The 22,389-nt window shown below is 39.2% G+C and overlaps 1 protein-coding gene across 3 annotated transcripts; it reads right to left on the reverse strand.

Annotated features, from left to right (window-relative positions):
- Window positions 1-3,959: 3,959 nt before the first annotated feature.
- On the reverse strand, window positions 3,960-20,613 carry LOC139934003 (uncharacterized). 3 transcript variants are annotated; one of them, XR_011785670.1, is made up of 10 exons: window positions 20,466-20,613; window positions 18,874-18,951; window positions 17,890-18,356; window positions 17,175-17,344; window positions 16,604-16,788; window positions 15,647-15,783; window positions 12,907-13,089; window positions 11,422-11,635; window positions 10,063-10,163; window positions 3,960-8,070 (listed from the first exon to the last, which is right to left on the reverse strand). XR_011785670.1 is itself a non-coding variant. In XM_071928258.1 (9 exons), the coding sequence occupies exons 3-4, from the start codon at window positions 18,234-18,236 to the stop codon at window positions 16,677-16,679; spliced, it is 459 nt and encodes a 152-aa protein (XP_071784359.1). In that variant the 5' UTR covers window positions 18,237-18,356; window positions 18,874-18,951; window positions 20,466-20,613; the 3' UTR covers window positions 3,960-8,070; window positions 10,063-10,163; window positions 11,422-11,635; window positions 12,907-13,089; window positions 15,647-15,783; window positions 16,604-16,676. The 3 variants fall into 3 exon arrangements, 2 of the variants coding, with proteins under 2 accessions (XP_071784359.1, XP_071784360.1); XM_071928258.1 differs by lacking the exon at window positions 17,175-17,344; XM_071928259.1 differs by lacking the exons at window positions 3,960-8,070; window positions 10,063-10,163; window positions 11,422-11,635; window positions 12,907-13,089; window positions 17,175-17,344 and adding an exon at window positions 14,628-14,704.
- Between the last annotated feature and the right edge of the window lie 1,776 nt (window positions 20,614-22,389).

A 22,389-nucleotide genomic window follows, 5' to 3' on the forward strand; every position in this document is an offset into this window, starting at 1 on the left:
AAATTAGGCAGAGGAGCAGTAGCCCAGTGGAAGGGCTTCGGATTCTGAACCCAAAGGTATTGGGTTCGAGCCCGGGTGTTCTTTCTTCGCTTAAGGCCATTATATGAAGCAGTACCCTATGGCAGAGGGGAAACCTCTGCTTCACACTTCAATAATTTGCGAGTCGAAAAAAATATATCTTAAAATAAATGGTTTATTTTTTAAAATAAGTTGTTCATTCTAAGGTTTAAAATTAAACTCGAACACAATTTCAATCCAGAAGAGTAGTGGTCGAGTGGAAGAGGTTCGGATTCTGAACCCAAAGGTACCGGGTTCGAGCCCGGCTGTGTTCTTTTTCTACCCTCAAGAATATTGGTCTTCACAATACCCCAAAGCATAGAGAAAGTCTTGCTTTATACTCAAAAAGTGCGAAGGGAAGGCATACACTATTTATATTCGTTTTGATTCCATGTTGTTCATGCTAAAGTTTATAATTAAACTCGAACACGATCTGAGTGTTAAGAGTCGTGGCTCAGTGGAAGAGCGACGGACTCGGAACCAAAGGGTACTTGGTTCGAACCCCGGTAACTTATTTTTCTACGCATGAGACCATTAGTTGAAACAGTACCCTATGGCAAAGGGAAATCTTTGCTTTACACTTGATAATTTGCGAGTGGAAGGCATACGCTGTATTACGTTTTGGTGTATAGTTGTTCATTCTAAGGTTTATAGTTAAACTCGACCGCAAATTTAGTAAAATGAGTTGTGGCCCAGTGGAAGGACTGCGGACCCCATACCCAAAGGTACCGGGTTCGAATCATCTGTGTTCTTTTTACTACGTTTTCATTTCAAGTTGTTTATTCAAGGGTTTATTATTAACTCGAACGCAAATTGAGTAACAGGGGCAGTGGCCAAGTGGAAGGGCTCCGGACTCCATACCAAATGGTACGGGGTTCGAATCCTGGATGTTTTTTCGATGCTGAAGTAAAAATGGTTTACGGTTCTTCCTATGGCATAGGGAAATCCTTGCTTTGTACTTTGCGAGTGGAAGGCATATGCTACAATACGTTTTGATTTATAATTGCTCGTTCTAAGGTTTATAATTAAACTCGAACGCAATTGAAGTAATAGTAATAGTGGCCCAGTGGAAGGGCTCCTGACCCTACACCAAAACGTACCGGGTTCGAGTCATGGTTGTTGTTTTTCTTACGATTTAATTTAAAGTTGTTCATTCTAAGGTTTATAATTATTCACGAAAGAATATCAATTAAAAGGAGTTGTGGTCCAGTGGAAAGGCTCCGGGCTAGTAACCAAAAGGTACGGAGTTCGAATCTCGGGTGTTCTTTTTTCCATGCTTAAGCCAAATGCTTTTACGCTTCAACCTATGGCATAGGGAAATCCTTGCTTTGTACTTTGCGAGTGGAAGGCATATGCTACAATACGTTTTGATTTATAATTGCTCGTTCTAAGGTTTATAATTAAACTCGAACGCAATTGAAGTAATAGTAGTAGTGGCCCAGTGGAAGGGCTCCCGACCCTACACCAAAAGGTAGCGGGTTCGAGTCATGGTTGTTCTTTTTCTTACGATTTGATTTAAAGTTGTTCATTCTAAGGTTTATAATTATTCTCGAAAGAATATCAATTAAAAGGAGTTGTGGTCCAGTGGAAGGGCTCCGGGCTAGTTACCGAAAGGTACCGGGTTCGAATCATGTGTGTTCCTTTACTACTTTTTTGTGTGTAAACGTTGTTAATTCTAATGTATACAATTACATTCGAACGCAAATTGAGTAAGAGGAGCAGTGGCCCAGTGGAAGTGCTCTTGGCTGTATACCCAAAGGTACTGAGTTCGAATCATGGGTGATCTTTTACTTCGTTTTGATTTACAATTGTTCATTCGAAGGTTTAAGATTAAACTCGAACGCATATTTAGTAAGAAGGAGCAGTGGCCCAGTGGAAGGGCTTCGGACTCTATACCGAAAGGTCTCGGGTTCGAATCCTGCTGGGTGTCCTTTTAATTCCGTTTTGATTTAAAATTGTTCATTTGAAGGTTTAAAATTAAACTCGAACGCATATTTAGTAAGAAGGAGCAGTGGTCCATTGGAAGGGCTCCGGACTCTAGACCGAAAGGTACCGGGTTCGAATCATGGGTGTTCTTTTAATTCCGTTTTGATTTAAAATTGTTCATACGAAGGTTTAAAATTAAACTCGAACGCACATTTAGTAAGAAGGAGCAGTGGTCCAGTGGAAGGGCTCTGGGCTCTGGACCGAAAGGTCCCGGGATCGAATCCCGTTACCGAAAACATTCGAGGCCTTTAAAGAAAAGTCTTTTACTATAAATTTTAAAAATTCATTTTTAAAAAGTTCATAGGTTCGTTTTAAGTTTTAAGTTTCTTTTCTAAGCGAGTGGGAGCGGTGGGTGCCACTGCGCGGTGAGTCGAGACTTCGCGGTCGGTCACTCACCAAGCTGCCACCACCGTGGCTCGTATCGAGGGGCGCTGCCATCACCAGGGTTCGAACCGGGGACCTTTCGCTTCGGAGACCGACACCTTCCCACGACACCTAGGTGGGTCCCCCCATTAAAATACGCATTTTGGACTTGATAAACCTTCGGTTCATACTTTACACAGGATACTATGGCATGGAAATACAGTGCTTTGTACTTAGTATATAATTTGCGAGTGGAATTCTTTACACAGGATGCTATGGTATGGGAAAGTCAGTGCTTTATACTTGGTATATAATTTGCGAGTGGAATTCTTTACACAGGATGCTATGGTACGGGGAAGTCAGTGCTTTGTACTTGGTATATAATTTGCGAGTGGAATTCTTTACACAGGATGCTATGGTATGGGAAAGTCAGTGCTTTATACTTGGTATATAATTTGCGAGTGGAATTCTTTACACAGGATGATATGTGGTATGGGAAAGTCAATGCTTTATACTTCGTATTTAATTTGCGAGTGGATATCTTTGGATGCTATGGTATGGGAAAGTCAGTGCTTTGTACTTGGTATATAATTTGCGAGTGGAATTCTTTACACAGGATGCTATGGTATGGGAAAGTCAGTGCTTTATACTTGGCACTTATGAATAGGTAAAAGGGGACTCTTTGGTTCGGACTTAGAAATAAATTTGAGTTGAAGGCACACGCTGTAGGTATGGACCATTATATAACTTAGGAAACATAGGCATACAGGGGACTCTTTAGTTTGGACTTAGAAAAATAATTAAGTGGAAGACATACGCTGTAGGTATAGACCATTAAGGAAATAATTAAAGTGGAAGACACACGCTGTAGGTATAGACCATTAGTTAAGTTAGCAAACATATAGGCATATTGGGGTACTCTATGGTTCGGATTTAAAAGTAAATTTAGAAACTTGGGAAACAGGGTACGCAGCAGGGTAATATTGCATAGGGAAATCCTTGCTTTATACTTGAAAATAAGCTTGTAAATAATTTGCGAGTATATGGTAGGCATACGCTGTACCCGGGAGTAGGTTAACAGGGCAGCAGACAGGGGAGTCTTTGGTTCTGACTTGAACAATATTCCACAATAAAGCACAATCTTTGGTTTGGACTTGACAAGTATTTGAGTTTAAGACGCACGCTGTAGTTATAGAAAATTAGTTCACATAGGAAACTGATGGGAATGTTTTATTTGACAACTAATGGGATAACATTTTGGGGTTGGTTGCAGGTGAGGGTTGCAGGTGAGGGTTGCGTTGGACGGGTCGCGGGGTATGGTGGTTTAGGTTGGGTGGCTGGGTAGAGTGGCTGGGTAGGGTAGCTGAGTAGGGTGGCTGGGTCGGGGGTTGGGTGGCTGGGTCGGGTGGCTGGGTAGGGTGGTTAGTCTTGTTCTGATGTGGGTAAGCAGGAGAGGGAAAAGATACAAAGAAGAACATTTTATTGATGTCTTTCAAATAAATAGTTTATTTGTGGAAAACAGTATACATAATACATACCACTCAGACAGTTAACCATAGCAAGTAGTCTAATATTACAAAGTTACACGAACTTTTTTGAAGAGATTATGGTTTTTATTTCAATTGCATCCAAGGCACTGGACATTAACAAATCTGTGAAAACTCGGTCTCAATTAGTCATCGCAGTTGCAAGAGAATAATGAAAAAACATACGCACAAATTTGTGTGCTTTCAGATGCGTAAATAATAAAAAGGCTTCTGGCTTGAAGTCTTTTAATATTTGTGAGTGAAACACTACCTCTTTTTGAAGAATTGTTGCTACAGAGGAAGCCGATTCTTACCATGTTATATACTATCAACAACTCTCTGTTGCTCGTTACTAAGTTATAAGTTTTTATAATATAAATTATTTTGAGTAATTACCAGTAGTGTCAAATGCCTTTAAGGTTGATTGTCATTTTGTTTGACGAAACCACATGTTTGATAAAAATAAGCAATTAACAACAGCTCACGTTTACATGCATTCTAGAAACGGGTAGGCCCAGGCACAGGCCAACACATTGATACATGTACTAAACTATTCACGCATTGGCGTGGAAATACACTGGAACACAACAAGTGGTTAAGGATGATGTAACCCATAATACTCTTAACAGAATTGATTGATTGTTACATTTGACTGACAGCTAGTCGCCATTGACTGACAACACAATGACCCACAATGGGCCAAGCTACAGTACAGCTACTTCCGGGGCCCGTTTACAGTGCCGATGTTTACATGCATGAAGGCAAAACTAAATTGCCACAAAATATGACATTCTAGGTGTTTAAATGCCTCCCATGAGGCCTATCCTATTCTACATTATGAACTTAGTTTAATTACATGATAAAGCTTACCTCTAGATACATTAAATCACATCAAAAGATCGTAGTAAATCCACGGTGTTCACATAAAACAAGCATGGCTGGTGGCCATTTTGAATATCGTGTCACGGCATCAGGCCGTCGAGTACCCATACCCCTACTATTATGTTTATATTGTGATCAACGGTAGTCTGGTTCCTGTCGTTTACTTTGGCTGGTTCCAATCACCCGTGCCCGTTACAGACCACAGGGGTTCGCAACTGGCTCCCGCACTATCTCGCCGCATGAACATAAGCGAGAGTCTGTATAACTAAATGCTGGTACATAAAAATAGAACCTGGGTTTTATTTCTATGGGCTGGAATAATATCTAATGACATACATTTTAATAACTGATTGGTAAAATTAAACGCAACCAAGATATGCAGAACTATATATAAAAGTGGGGTTTGGGTTTATGTGTCTTAATTAAGCAAAAGGTCTTAATCTTTAGTGGCAATATTTTATTAAAATTGCATCAAAAGTACAAGACTATCTATCTTTTAAAGATCTAATTTTACTCCACCCGCCCCCCGCCCAGAAAAACAAAATAATATGTAAAACTGGCACTTGCCAACCAGGAACTGCCCCCTGTACATAACAAACTCCCATTTTTGATGAAAATAAAGCATGGCTTTGAACACAAGATCATTTGATGCAAAACTCGCTGTTTTTATTCAAAATTTTAAGAGGCACTCCTTGCAATTTAAAATAAATACGTAAAGTATAGAAAAAAACGCCCCATTAGCCTTGTCCCACTACCCCCTCCTTCTCAAATGAACATTATCGGACTAACAAAATTAGATATCGTTTAAGATGGCAAATCTGGAGTAAAAAGGGGAGCGAAAAAAAAAACAAAAAAAACCGAAAACAATATTAAAGGGAAGATATACGCTTGGTGTTCACTCCTAACACATAATGGCAGTACAAAACTTACTTGGTTAGATACAAGTACAGAAGCTTTCAAATATATAAACTATTTGGAGGATCATTTCACTTCGAAGTAGTGTGGCAGTAATCCAAAACTATTTCAATCTGAGAACGGTTACCCCAGTAATGTTTCTCCGATTGTATAATCCAACGGACACCAACTCAACACCAGTTTTTTGACATTATTTTAAAGGAACATCCATTCTTAAAGTTTAAAAACCACAACACTTTAAAGGCACTGGACACGATTGGTTCACTAATAGTTGTTAGCATAACCGTATTTAATTAGTAACGAGCTATGGAGAGTTGTCATTGTGAGAAACGGCTCCCTCTGAAGTAACGTAGTTTTCGTTAGTAACTCACTCAAAAATTAGAAGATTTCAGGCTTCAGGCATATGAAAGCACACAAATTAAGGTTTTGTTCTTTCATTATTCTTTTTTCAACTTTGATGACGAAAAAAACCAAAAAGCAAATAAATAAAACAATCAATAAGGTAATAAAGGCAATCTTTATGCATTACGCATTACAAGTGGAAGACAGCAACAGGGGCAAACAACTAAAAACGGCATAGCAATGGGTTGGTAGTAATTTAGCACTTAAACCAACAGTTGCAAATAATATGATTAAAAACAAAATACTTTTACAATAAACTACAATTGCTTCCATGAATAATATTTATTGATTAGTGTGTAAAACCTTGTATCAAAGGGCATCACGGCGTAACAACCACTATACACTATAGTATTTCGAAAACCACCCAAACTCCTTTAGAGTATGCATCACCGGCAACCAAATTGGTTGCTTATCGTTCGTATCAACTAACGCTACCCTCGCAGGTACCAACTTACTCCTGGGTGATGAGAAGCAATTATTGTAATTCGTGTCTTGCCCAAGATCTGCAGTGTGGCTAACAAAATTTGAACCCACACTCTAATGAGTCAGCCACAAGAACTTGAGTTTAATACCCTAGACCACTAGGACCTAAAGTAGATGCTAGCTCAACTTAATTCAACAATCTTGGCAGAATTTACACTTGCTCATTATTTTTCAAATCTCTTAATAGGCAAAAAAGCACTGTTTACATCCTAGACATGCTCAACATCTACAAACCATCTCGCAACCTTCGTTTTGCAAAAAAAAATTAAAATCTTCTTCAAGAAATCAAATCTAATCGCACATGAAGGACAGATCTTTTTCTGTTGCACACTACACCTCTGGAATCAACTACCTCTTCACATAAAAACATCCACTTCTATTCACTCTTTCAAAACATCTCTCAAAGCACACCTGTGTCCATAGATATGTTCTTTTGGATTTACTCTGCTTTTTTATTTTTTATTTTTTTTTTAATTTTTTTTTTTAGTTCTGGTTGAGTTTTCTTTGTAACAGCGCCATGAGCACTTTTGTGGATATGTTTGCGCTTGATAAAACTTTGTAATTATTATTATTATAAAACCCTTTGCATGAGATACACATTGATACACAACTGGGGACTTTTGACTGAATTAATTTCTGTCCAATTATGGAAATTTTGATAATCCCACCTTTGTGTTCACATGTATAAATAGTTCTTGTTTCAGATTTTAGAAACATATTTATCACTTGCAAACAGAGAATAGTCTCCATTTCAACGAATCATGCTTTCATAGTGCGATATTCTCAAAACCGGGGCCAATTTGTAGAGCTGCTATAGCACAAGTAGCTAGGCAAAACACATCATGCTTACCAGAATAAGGTTAAAGGCTAAAATGCCATGTCAAATGTTCAATTTGTGCCTGGTATGCTGCTCATTTCTGCTTAGCAGACAGTGGTTAATCAGTATTTTCTGCTTGAGCAGCTCTATGAAATTGGGCCCGGGTGTCAGCTCTTAAGGACAAAAAAAATATACAATCTGTAGATATATAATTTGATACAAAAAACAAACTTCGAAAAAACACTCGGCCATCAGAGCTTGACTTGGCAGACTCCGGGAGAGTTAGCAGCTCTGCAGATGGTTGGAGTGAGATACTGGATTCCGAGTGGTCAAATTGAAAGTGTGCAATCATACATTTGATAAGGTTTGAAGTGGCCACTGTGCAAAGGGATGTCAAAGTGGAGGCTGATGTAGCAAGGATCACTGGTAACCATTAAAAAGCCACTATTCACATCACATCCTTCACCAAACTAAAGGAAGGCACAGTATAGGGGGTACTTTTAGTCGTAGAGAGGTGGTCATATTACACAAGTAGCTACAAGGATACATTGGGACGGTGTGGTCCCAATACAAAGGTAGCCACTTCTTCTCAACAGGCACATAAACGTAGATTCTTGGCTTCAAAGTTACTGAAATTCACTGCAGAGTAAAACAGGAAGAACAAAAAGAAAGAAGGGAGGAAACATAATTATTATATTTTTGCTAAATGACATTCAGAAGAACAAAAAAGAAAGAAGGGAGGAAACATAATTATTATATTTTTGATAAATGACATTCAAAAAAATTGAAACAGGATAAGACTTCCCACCCCATATTGTTGGCTGGGTCTACAAAATAATACCTGCAGAGAGCTACATATACATTGTTTCCTATGCTGGCAGGCAAAAGACTTAGAGTTTAACGCACAGTACTACCATCTGGTGTCTGCTCCACGAAGCCCTGTGATTTCACACAACATTAGTGTCCTCTTTTTCTCAAGCATTAAATGCGAAAGCACTCAAAGAACCAGCTCATACTACTGTAGGGTGGGGGTCTACATCACTCGACTAATTAACCTGTAGAGCACATACTACATTTGCATAGACTCGTGCTGAATACAGCAGTGGGTATAGACACAAAACTATTGTATGTATACAGTGGCAAAACCGAAAGACTGAACTTCTAACAATTAGACCCGGAAACATGGCACTGGGACAAGGGAGAAGTTGAGTGTGGCCAAGGGGTCCACAGTTTCAAGCGCAAAATGTCAGAAGGATATCACCATTATGGGAGTAATGATAAGGCTGTTCGAGCTGCCCAACATGATCAGGCTGTTTGAGCTGCCCAGGATCGGCCTGGATGGCACAGACAAATTTCTAACGTTGAACAAACCTGTGGTCACAACGTCTCAAGCCGAGTTCGGCCCGAGTAGCGTCAACTATTATATTAGGCCCAACAGGTACGCCTCATTATATTTCAAATGCACTTTCAAAACATTGAGAAAGACTGGCTGTGTTTTTTTCGGGAGACTGGATTGGCGGCCTTCCCTATCAGCCCTGCCGTCTGTCTGAAGGATATCATTCAGGTAACACTCAGAGAAAGTGGTGTCGGCTACAGACACAAACCCTTAGAAAAGGCCCAAAAGGCAGCTACTCCCCTGACAAATTAGGACAGCAGAATACTACATGAGCCCTATCGCTCAGAGGCCTGCCGCCTAAGAACCAACATCGGTAAGCAGTGGCATGCCCCCAGAGGTCTGCCGTTAAAAAGCTATCAGCGGACAAACATCGGCAAACAGCAGCATACCACCAGAGGCAAAATTGGCCCGATATTGGCAACCAGTGGCATACCAAGAGAGGCCTGCTGCTCAAGAGCAGACAGAGGACCGATATCAGCAACCAGTGGCATACAACAATAGGCCTGTCAGAAATGAAAGCGGACCAGCATTCGTAACCAGCAGCATACCAACAGCAGCCTGTCGCTCAAGATTTATTAGTGAACTGACATTGGAAACCAGAAGCATACCACCAGAGGATGCATTTGTGTTAAACCCTTAGTCATGTGCCTGGCGACATATGGAACAATGCCAATGTACATGTACACGTAGTATTCGCTCTATAAGTAAATTGAAGAAGTAGACAGAGTGGTAATGGGGGGTAGGGTTGGTCAATTAGGAATTGATATCAAATAACCCTGATTCCTCAAACTTGAAATCAAGTCTAGAAAAGGACCAATAGGTCTACTCTAATATTCGGTTCTTTTCAACACCACACACATACCTAAGATGAGTATTATTCAGGTTTGTACCTAATACACTGATGATTGTTAAGGATTGTATACAAGGCGCTGACCTAAGCATCAACAACAAAATCCACAGGCATACTACTAAGGTTGAATTTGAACCCACCCATGTTCCCCCTAGCTTTCTAGAGATGTTGTTTGAAAGGTGTCAACACTCACCTCAACCCTTACTTAATCCTACCAGACTGCTATGATATTTGATGCATGTATTGTGTTGTCATTAGCTATTTTTTTCTTCATTTATTCAAACTAATGGTCTCGTATTTATAATGTGATGAGATCACTATGACCCGAGTGTCATGATAAATACATCACTCCTCGAATGTTGTTTTGTGGGAGAATATTGCGTACCTGGATCATGATAGGTATGCCACTCCTAAAATGTCTCTCCTTCCCTCAAAAAAACACATACCACAGAATCCATCACATCTGCCGACTATTTTCTGGTCCAACTGAAACAAGAAAAAGAACAAAATAGAGACATTTCACTGTGAAAACCTATGTCAAATAATGAACCTCAATGGGAACTGACTGGGTGAATTTTAAATGATTTGTTTGAATCATTTAAAAACTCCCAAGTAAGTTTCCCTTGTGGTTTATATTTTATATTAAATGTAAAAACAAAGTTGCATCCCCTTAAAGGCACTGGAAACTATTGGTAATTACTCAAAATAATTGTTAGCTCAAAAACTTACTTGGTTACGAGCGATGGAGAGCTGTTGATAGTATAAAAACATTTTGAGAAACTGCTCCCTCTGAAGTAACATAGTTGTTGAGAAAGAGGTTTTTTTTCTTCCATCATTCTCTCGCAATTTCGAAGACCAATTGAGTTCAAAGTTTCACAGGTTTGTTATTTTATGCATATGTTAAAATACACCAAGTGAAAAGACTGGTCTTTGACATTTACCAAAGGTGTCCCATGCCTTTAAGGTGATCGCCTAGGTTGTATCGTAAACTAGGGTGTGTAATACCTGGCTAAATGGCACATGGCTTCTAACTGATGGCACCAAAAGAACAATAATAGTGACAAAGTAGGGAGACCTCCAACATAGGGTTTAATGGCTCAGTTGGTAGAGCACTGGTTTGTTTATCTGGAGGTTGTCACTGTCAGTTCAAATCGCACTCTCTAGTAATTTTTCTTTGTTCAACCCCTAATCACTAAACACTTTTCTAATGAGTAATTTCAAAAACTCTCCCTCAAAATTCTAACCAGATTTGCCAAAATTTGCCCAGCATTTTAGAAATACATTTTGTCCTTGATGAATACATTCATGTCCTTGGCCAAATAAATCAGCAAAACTTTTTGGATCGAATATAAGTGGCCGGCTCAATTAAAACATCCCCATTTATAATGCATCTGCATTGTGAACTTAAAATGACCTTTGTGAATGTCCTAGTTGTAACCAGAATACATTTTGGGAATAACAACTTTTGTAAGCTCTGACTGCAGTCAATGATTTTAGAACTTTTAACTTTTAGTAGTACGGTAATTAACTGCTACAAATGCATGATAGTGGCGGGCCAAGGGAGCAATCATTTGAAATTAAGTTTCTTGAAACATTAAAGTTAATTGTTAAAACAAAATTTAAATTTAAAAACCACTAAATGAAACTGTTTTAGATGCACAGCTATTGTCCAAACATGAATGTTTTAATTTAATTATTACTAAAATAAAATGTGTCTTCAATTTGCTTTTCCATAAATACTCACATCATCTCTGGTTAGTGTCTTAGTGACAGCTTACTTTGACGTGTCCCAGTCTGGAGCTAAGACTATAGGCTGGATCCAATCAGATTGATACGAAAATGACCCTGTGGACAGGCAGCTGAACTGCAGCAATCACCAGCCAAAGCATACGGGACAAACTGACCAAATCGGACATCCGCAAAGGTTGGGTCAGTTCTTTGCTGTATATGACCAGTTGCTGTCAGATTGATGAAATAGAGAGAAAAAAATAAGGTTAGATGGGATAAGATACTTGTTATTCATCAGCAAAACAATGAATTTTGAAACGGTATTGGGTGAATACATGTATACTGCTTTAAAGGCACTGGACACTATTGGTGATTATTCATAATAGTTTTTAGCATAAAATCTTACTTGATAACAAGCAACATAGAGCTGTTGATAGTATGAAAGGGCTCCCTCTGAGGTAACATAGTTGAGAAAGAGGTAATTTCTCACTAAAATATTTGAATTGGATTTGAGACCTCAGCTGAGGTCTCAAATTCAAGCATCTGAAACCACAAAACTTGCGGCGAGGTTTTTTACTTCCTCTTTTTCTCTCGCAACTTTGTCGACCAATTGAGGTCAAACTTTCAAATGTTGTAATTTGATGCATATGTTGAGATAAACCAAGTGGGAAGACTCGTCTTTGACAATTACCAAGGAGTCCACTGCCATCAACAAGATCAAAGCAATGTGAAATCGGGGCTTCCCCCATGTACAATCACTGATTATTAAAGAGATGACAAACTCAGTCTTTTAATTGAGTTGTCTGATTGTGTCTTTTTTAAGGACACACTAGGTGTCACATTCAAACCCACACTCTGCTGATCAGCAACACCAGAGCTTGGTCCAAACTACAGTACCGTCTGTGTCTTATTAATCATATTCTGTGTCCATCGATACAATAGGCATTTCACCACCACCTCAGCTTCAAGAAGATGCCAATGTTTATATCCCTCATTTGGGTTGGAAATAAACACAATACATTGTACCACTGAACTTCCCAAATCCCCAAAACTGGCTCAGGGGCTAATATCACTAGCCACGGGCCTGCAGTCCAGTGTGAGTTTCGGGTCCTAATTACCTTCTTTCTGATTGGATAAAAGTTTAGTAAGCCACACCCCAGGCCTCTGTGTGTGCATGAGATAGGTATACACATTCAAACTGGGGACCTTTAACAAAAGAGGACAATAGGGTCCACCAGTCGGGAAAGGTCTACAGTTGGAAAACGTGTACAAAACCAATAGGAGCTGTTGTCAAGAGAGTATATAAACCAAAGAGTGACAGTAGGAGGTCCACGGTTGCCGGAGTGTACAAGATTGGGTGTGCATGTAGCACTTTTCTCGATATATTCACACTGTTATATTCAGGTTGGCTGCTGTCTCCTTGATAGAATTACAATGTCATTTAAATATTAATAACATTTATGCCATAATAATCAAATAAAATGGAAAATAAACTCCTCACACATTTTGGGTAGATCAATGCAAAAATCTCCCATTCTCCTGTCGATTGACTGATGAGTCTGCTGTAGTGCTGCTTTGCATTGTGTGGCAGTAAAGACAGTCAATGGCCTGCCTTGTACTAGAATGGAATATTCCTTCTCCTCAGGCATATTGTGCTGCATTTTATGGAAGCTTGTGGACTGAACTGTAAAAGAGAATAAAGGGTTTCAAAAGGGTAAAGACTTATTGAGGGTAAAACCAAAATGAATACACTTGATCCGTGATGTAAATTCAACATAAACTAATCCCTCGCCTTGACGGACTTTATAACGCAATGAACTTCCTAAAGACTATAGGAGATCACATGGCTGGATCTGGCTTAGCTGAAGTATGGCTGGAGAGTTGACTGTTAGGAGAGGGGTCTGTGTAGCTGGTCTTGTCAGGAAAAGCATACAACAAGGCTACAGTATAAGAGCTCACAAACTTGCACCCTGCAAGCCCTGTCCTGTGGTGGCTTTTGTTGCCACAAATTTTCTTGTTTGCTGAAGAAGTGGTCAAGGAATGTCGTGATGAAATTTCTGCAAAGGCAATTGATGTACAAAGAATTGCAGAGCTGGTAACATGTGTGAAACAGGAACGTTTTCAGAAACTTCCTAAAGTTTTCATTGCAAGTAAATCTGATGATGTTCATTTCGTCTTCTGGTGGAACGTCATGGATATGGAGTCAATGCTACTGCAATTAATCCCCAATTTTGAGATGGCATTACTCACGGACTTTGATCCAATTCACTCGAGCTCAGCAAGAAGGAATCTGGGAGATTCATCTCCACTCATTCAGTATGATGTTGCCCTACATTATGCGATATGACCACCTGAACTATGCACGATGGGGGTCCAGTGTACTTAGCAGAGATGTACAAACTTCAGAGTTTCAACGGGGCGACTTTGTTTTAAGTGTTCTGTTCAAAAGTTCAACCAAGTAGACCCAGACCAAGCCAATGAGTGACATGGTCACAATGAAGCAACCAAATTAAGGCAAAAGCGAAATCAAGAATGATGAGATATTGCTGTAAGAATGATGGCATATTACTCATGACCTTCCAGAGATTCAAGATGTATGCATCACTTTCACCTGGGTCCATGCAGAATCTTGTCATATAAAAGACTTGGCAACAGAGGAGATTCAAAACCCATTACTTTGTGCCAGAGGACTCGTAAAGAAACAAGTGAACACATTCGTTGAAGAAAGAATGATTGTACCTAAGCAAGGTATTAAGCCAGACGTCTTAATCCATGTGTCTTTACACAAGTGTAATGTCAAAGAGAGTAAAGACAAAGACAAGGAACTGTCCTAAAGGCAGATAGAAACACCCAATGGGCCAAAACATGGGGAATGAACTTCAAACATGGCTAAATGTTAGACAATGCACTTGTCTCGCAAACGTAATACTGGCGTAACATCCTACACCATGACCATGTCTGACTCCCCACTGGCAGAGACAAAGAGCTTCACTTACTTGGGCATCACTATTTAGCAAAACCTTTGTTAGGAAAACCACGTCGATCATGCAGTCACTAAAGCTACCCAGATCCTCAACTTTATCAAATGTAAATTTCACATGTGTTCTAAAACCTTCAAAGAAAGACTTTATGTCACCCTTGTTAAACTCACCTCCAATATGGCACCACTGCTTGGAACCTGCACAAAGCAAACCAGATTACACGACTGGAAATGGTCAGAGAAGGGCTGCACGCTAGTTTGTGGCGATTTCCGCACAAGCAGTGTTTCCAGCATGCTCGTATCCTTGGGTTGGGACACTCTTCGGAGTCAACAACAACATCACCATCAGTTAACAACACTTTATAAGATGATCAATGGTGTATCAAAGTCGACCACAGCCACATTTTATAATCAAAACCGCAGAGGGCAAAAAAGGGCAACTACAATCAGTTCAAAATACCCAGCGTCTTATCTACCATCTAGTACGAACCTTTTTTTTTCCAAGAACACTAAAATTATGAAATAATCTGCAACAATCCCTCATAGATTTGAAATCCCACCAAATCTTCAAAAGCATTCACAATTTAGGCCTAAACAACAACATACTGAATTAGACGACATTCTCTTGACCTCCTTGTCAAGTTCACCAGTAGAAGTTTCAGGAGGGTAACTACCAAGTACCATGTACTAAAGTAATGGCTGCTTGTTACTGCCTATACAAAGCAGGTCGTCCCGTTGACTTGCCAGCTATCTTCAAGCACAAGCTTCAGCCAGTCCCTATTTCAATTGCTGAAATGAATAGTACACTCCGGACTGGAAACAAGTCTGTATACTTGCAGATAACTTACTAAAGACACAGTTTGTCCTGAAGCTATTGAACTTCATAACTCTTCCTCTTGCCTCATCATTGGTTGTCAGGCATTAGTGGCAGCTCTGGGAAAGCCTGCCAATTCAGTGACATTTGGGGATTTGGCCAACACTATACGTAAGATCGTTACTGAAAGAAGGGGCTTACTATCAACGGATCCTTGTGCACGATATGAACCTGTGACCTCTGGGTTAACATGTCGGTGCTCTGCTGACTGGGATTGCTAGTCGAGTTAGCTCAGTTGGCAAATCATCACGTCAACCCAGAGGTCACAGATTTACATCCTGCTCTCAACTTTCAACTCTCAACCAATATTGATTGCTCCTTGTGATGTGTTACTTGATAAAATAAAATAAAAAGTACATTGTGTAATGACATTACTTTTCTCCTTACATGGTTGGTAGTAACAGATCTCCCAAGTCTCTGGTCTGATGGAGGGAGGTCCACCCCAGTTGACACTTCCAAATAAACGTCATGGCATTGAAACTTGCAGTCCTTATGAAGTCATCTCCATCACACTCTTTAGGACACTGAAGAAAGAAAAACATTGAAATAATCTTTACAATAAAACAATGAAGCATCCCGGCCATTGGAAAGTATTGTGTTTCACTGGGTTAACATACCGGTGCTCTACCAACTGAGCTACAACTAGTCAGGTAAGCTCAGTTGACAGACCGGCACGTGAACCCAGAGGTCACAGGCTAAAAAATCCACCACCAACAACCAACCAGACAAAGAAACAAATAATCTTCTTCTCCTTTCTTTTGCTATATTTTGTTTCATTTTCATATTTTTGGTGTGTTTTTAAAAACTTGTGAGCAATGCAATTTCTTCTTTTGAAGATCATCAATACAGATTTCTTATGTCTTATGTCTTCTTGTGCCAACTTGAGAAAAACTATGAAATGAAGACTGGTGCAAATCATGGGCACAAAAAGTAGGAACATTTTTTTGGGTGGTGAAACATTTAGGAGCCAATTTCTCACTTGATCATGTTGGTGTAACTCAACATATGCATAAAGTAACAATCTGTGAAAATGTTGGTCGTTAAACTTGCAAGAGAATATAAAATGAAATAAAACATATACTTGTCGCACAAATCCGTGTGCTTTCAGATGCATAATAAAAGGCTTCAGGCCTGAAGTCTTTTACTATTTGAGTAAGAGATAACCTCTTTCTCAAAAACTTCGTTACTTCAAAAAGAGTTGTTTTACATTGTTTTCTACTATCAACAGCTCTGATTACTTGTTACTAAATAAGTTTTTATGCTAACAATTATTTTGAGTACATATGTGTCCCCGTATCTATCAAGAAGTCCACGAGAGTATTTTATCACAAGACTGGGCCTGACCTGACTCAATGGTCCTTTGACCCAGTGAACGTCCGCTGAGCACACGTGAAACAATCCCTGGGAGCTGAGTGGCTTAGTGGACCATCACAGGACTCATCATCAGTTGGGACGATCCAGCTATCCGGGCTCTGAGCCTGGCTTGTGATTGATCATGTCTGCTCTCCCAGACCAAATGGTGCAGAACACTGAAAGGTAAAAAGGTCAAAACTTTTACCTAGTGCTTTAATTGTGTTATAAAACTACTTTACTACTTCAGTTTTACCCAACCTAAGTTTTATAAATAGTCCAGAGAAATAGAAACAATTTTAAGTGAAAATATTATGTAAAAAAGTACGTCTGATGTATTGTTTTGGAAAACTTTTAAATAATCTCCATAATGAGTTTCTTTATAATCTATCAGTACCTTAAATTCAAATCATCTGAATTGTCTTCTAGCAAATCATACTTCATATACCTCAATTGAAAAGATAAAAAAAAATTCTGACAAAATAATGCTTTCACGTTTTTGTCAAACCAACTCCCAGCTTTTAAAATGGCCTCTGGCTTACATGGCTTATGACATAATACTGACCTCTTTCAAGGGTTCAGAAAGCCATGACACTTCTTGATGTGAATCACAGTTGTGAGTAAATTGCACCCAGTATTTTCTCTGGGTTTGCTGCACGAAGCGTACATGGTGTTATCCCTTGCTATCTATGCAATCAAAATTACGTAGGTTTCGATCCCTATACGCCTGGAACACTGCATATACCAAACACAAAAAGTACTCATAACAACCTTGGTGATGATGAAAGTGTCTCTAAAGTCAAATCTATTCGTTTTAAACAACTTCCCAAGAAGAAGTTTCTGCTTGGGAAATCGTTTAAAACTTACAAACAGATGGTCGGATTTCAAAAACTTGTCCCCGAGTGAAATTAACCACTTGTGTTCATGTTTTTTTTTTTATGTTGTTTATTTTTTATGCAAGTTCGCCCAAAAACAAGGCAAAAGCCACTGTAGGTATGAAAGGGCTACAAGGAAGAAAACATAGATATGCAGAAACTCAGTGGAGCTAAAGGTAGGAATTGACAGATCATAGGATGAAGGGAAACATGCACCAGGCAAAGAGTTCTAAAAAGATGCAATACAAGGGAAAAGCATCTCGGCACAGCCACAGTATAAGGATAAGAACAAGCAGAAAGCCAGTCTCATGCTCAAACACCCTGTCAGGAGGAACAAGGTTGAATAGACTGGTGGAACATTTACTATGGAAATATCTGTAAAACAGACAGAGGCTGGCTACATACCTTTGTTGAGAAAGGGGTTGTAGTGTAGATCCTAACTCTTCTCCAACCAGGTTAACAATGCGCTTCTGCACTCGATCTAGTAAAGATAAAAGGCAGGCAGAAGCTCCAGCCCAAATAGGGCAACAGTACTCCATGAGGGGTCGTATAGTTGTCTTGTACAGAAATATGTAGAGAGTAGCCTCAGGCATGTCTGGAGGTAAGAACTTTTGAGCTTGATACAGACAACTTACTGGCGTGGAAGCACTCTTGGCGATACCTGAGATATACACCTCCCAACCTGTATTACTGGAGATGTCAAGTCCAAGCAGGCGCAAGTGTGACATCTCAGGCAAAGTCGACTCACCCATATGAATGGAGGGACAGTAGTTTAGTTTTCTTAGAATTGAAGGTGACCAGCAAGTTGCTTCCCCACTTCAGTGCATTCTCAAAATCATTATTGAGTGAGGCACCCACCACCACGAGAAGTGCTAGAAGGGTTGGAGGAAACACATAGGGTTGAATCATCAGCATACATGGCAAGCTGAGACAAAATTACATCGGGTAAATCGTTAATGTATGTACACAAGAAAGAGAGTATGACCAAGGACCGCGCACAGGGGAATACCTGAATTGATAGAGCGAGTAGGAGAAGATTGACCCACAAGCACATTCTTCAACTTGTGATTGGAAAGGAATGCAGCAATTTGAGCTTTGCTACCTGACACACCATATGAATGGAGCTTGTGGAGAAGGCCATTATGCCAAATTAGGTTGGAAAAACATGACAATAAATGATCATCAACCTTAGCTGAAACCACAATCTTTTATGGCTGTCCATTAAGTGACAGGAGTTATTTTGTACTATGACTTGACATTGGAATTTATAAGCCACAAGGTCCAAACTATTCTGATTATTATTTGGAGACATACACAAACTTGGTTGAAAGTCATGATCATGCCCATAATAAGATAGTTATTTGTATTTTGATTCAATTGATCACACACCATGGATTCATCAGCGATTGGAGTTCAAGATGCACTGGCTCGACATCGTTCTTGGGTTCTGCGATCAAAGAGAAGATGCTGAAATAAAATGCAGAACATTAGTAATAATGTATTAAGAATTCTTATGATAACATGGATGTTTTGTTGCGGGCAGCTTGCTTCTCCATGATGAAGAAGGAGGAATAAGTGAATATTACTCTGGAGAAGATTAGACATCTCTTCAAGTGTCTTAAACTTCAAAGTAGGGGAACAAGGGAAAGCGGTGCAACAAGCACATGTAATAGATGGCCCTCGATCCTAAAAGGTAAACTTGCAAACATCCAGAGAGGCTTTCCTGAAGAAAAGACAACAGTGCTCTAAAAAACAAGTGAAAGAGCACAAACTGCAGATGAGCCACATATGCGGTGATGATTTGGATTGAGGTGATACGCAGGACACCAGTAATACATGAGCCAAACAGTGCTCAGAAAATCGTCTTGTTGCTCCAGACTACACACCCTGCACAAGGATTGCTCATGTTGAGGCTTTCCTGAAGATTAAGAAGCAGAAGGTAGAAACCATTGTTGAGACAGTTCAAAATTCTGCTGAAAATATTGATGTTTTGTTGCCGGCAGCTTGCTACTCCGAGATGAAGCAGGAGGAGGAAGAGGTGAATGTCACCCTGGAGAAGATTAAACAGCTCTTCAAGTGTCTAAAGCTTCAAGTACTGAAGTAGGGTAACAAGGGAAAGCTGTACAACAAGCACATATGAGCGTCTTACAAAAAGTAGACTTGCAGATGTGTTTCATCTTGTTTTAGAGGATCGATGTGAAAACGGAAAAAAAAGAAACCCTATAAACACAGCTACATTATTAAACTCTGGTGATGATCTTGCAAACTAATACAGAGATGCAAAGTCCAGAGGCCAGCTATGCGTGAGATTTTTCAAAGCTCACCACCACCCCTGCAAAAAAACATGTAATCAGCAGAATTCTGAACTGTCTCTACAAAGCAGTGCAACAAGCTGATATGGCCCTACCTTAGAAAGTAAACTTGCAGACATCCAGGGAGGCTTTCCTGAAGAAGCAGATAGTAGAAACCATTTTAAGAATTCTGCTGATTACATAGATGTTTTTTTTGCAGGCAGCTTGCTATTCCCTGACAAAGAAGGAGGGGGAAGAAGTGAATGTCACTCTGGAGAAGACTAGACAGCTCTTCAAGTGTCTGAAGCTTCATGTAGGGGAACAAGGCGAAGCTGTGCATATATGGGCCTAATTCAAAAAAATTAACTTGCAGACATCCAGATTTAGCATCTGCATAATGAGGTTATGAGCATGCCTTGTTTTTACATTTTAACATCATAGTCTCGGTATTTCTGAGTAAGGCCCTTTGGGTCTCAGGAATCACTTTTTAAAACAATCTTTCTGAAAGTTTTATGTACTCATCTCCTATGAGTACCTTGTTGGTAGACACATGTGCTATGTAAGACTTCAATTATGATTGTGAGTCTCACGTTTTTATTGTGCTGGCTGGGTTTTTCAAAATCTACAGTGGTAGAGTGTATAATTATTGAAGATTGATTAGTTCAACAAATAATTTTTTAGATATATTACCTTCGTCGCAATAGTTTTTTCTAATTAGGGTGGGTGTCACTATCCTCCTGACCCCAGTGACAAGAAACCAGTGCCTGCCGAGATCTTGTGCCACCCGAACAGGTTTAACCTTACTGGTGACAAAGAAAGGGCAGGCTGGCTTGATGGAGTCAGGAGTGGACCGACAGACTTTGTCAGCGTATAGTTGTGTTCACCACAACCGGTGCTGGGCCAGCAACGTCCGCCGTCTTGTGTTTTTTGACCTATTGTAATGTATAAAGTAAAAAAAAAACAATTTCTAAAAGATTCCGCAAACATGTTGTGCAATCAAATGTGACACGCTCTGTGAAAATGAGTCAGATGTTGACAATTTCAAGAATTGAGTTATATGCATGGCTGGAAAGAACACACCAGCAGCATAAATTTAGTATATGTCTAAACTTTGGGGTGTATTGCATTGCTGAGTTACTCCCGTTTAAAATTAGCCAATACACCATTTTTTGTGAAAAACGAATTACAAGCAAAGTGATGTTTGAAACTAATGTACCATTTCGCGCCAATGGATACAAATTGGACATAAGTATCATAAAATTGTTGTATTCATAGCTTTATTGCCTAAAAGTAAGTGTTCTAAGGTTAACCATGCAAATATAGATCTTAAAAAATAAAAACATTTTTATTTTTATTTTATTTTTTATATTTACCACATTAAACTATCCATAACTTAATAATGCATTGGGCGACATCCGACTCATTTTGTCTGTGCTTTACACGTGTGTAAAAAATCCGATATAAACTTAAAAACATCTTCATAGAAAGACACTTGTATTTTAAAGTAACATTAGATTTGTACAACATACATAAAAAAGCTTCATGTCATGTTAAGAGCTCATATGTGCAATTAACCACTGTTTTCTTTTTTTCACATGGTGTAACTATATGCCAGGTATCAAGTCTTTACAACCTTAACAATGACAAGAGAAGAAAACAAAAGAAGAAACAATAACAACCAGATAACATATCAAACTGTTCACATGTGGAAGGGTAATGTTCAGCTACATAAAAATAATAGAAATGTACTTACAACAATCACTCACCGATTACTTTGAGCCCTTGCTGCCTCAAACTCTTGTAACTCCAAGTTGGCAACTACTCCTGCCCTACCCACGTTGGACAGGATTAGTGCCAAAATCATGTATGATCTGAAATAGGTCGTGTCTTTTTCCAACAGCTCTGTCCCAGCATTTAGTTGGTCTGTAAGAAGCTTTCCAAACTTCCTTTGCAAATAAATAGGTATTGTTATTTAGTCAAAAAGGGTCTGTTAATTCATTAAAAAAATTATGTAATCAACGGTGTTGTTTTAAGGTATTTAGGCTTGATGGAGCTGACAAAATGGTCACAGTGAGCGTTAATGTTGTTATCCACCATAGATGAAACAACAATCCTGTGAAAATTTTGGCAAAATCCTTACAATTTGTCGCGAGAAAATGGTGGATTGGTAGAAAGATTCTCTTAAAATATTAACTGATTTTGGGGGAGTGGGATTCGAACCAACGACCTCCGGATTAACGTGCCGGAGGTTGTTGGTTTGAATCCCACTCTAGTCAATTCTTTGTTCAACCCCAAAAATCATTTCAAAATTTACCCAGTCAGTTTCCCTTGTGGTTTATATTAAAATATTAACTGGTTACAGGTTTTACGAGCTGAAAATAATTTTCGTCTCACTGTGACAATTAAAAAAAAAAAATTATACTCGTTTTACCCATTTCGAAATACCTACAGCATTTTATCAGCAAGTTATAAGCGAATCTACAATCATAACCCCCGTGTAGGTTAATGCAACTCTGTGGACATTGTGTTTCGTGTCCTACAAGAGTACCCAAACCCTGTTTTTTGCCCTATTAACTCACCATGGACAAAACCTTGATAACAAAAATTACAAAAT

Source organism: Asterias amurensis, chromosome 2 (genome assembly GCF_032118995.1).
Source record: "Asterias amurensis chromosome 2, ASM3211899v1".
NCBI classification, from domain to species: domain Eukaryota; kingdom Metazoa; phylum Echinodermata; class Asteroidea; order Forcipulatida; family Asteriidae; genus Asterias; species Asterias amurensis.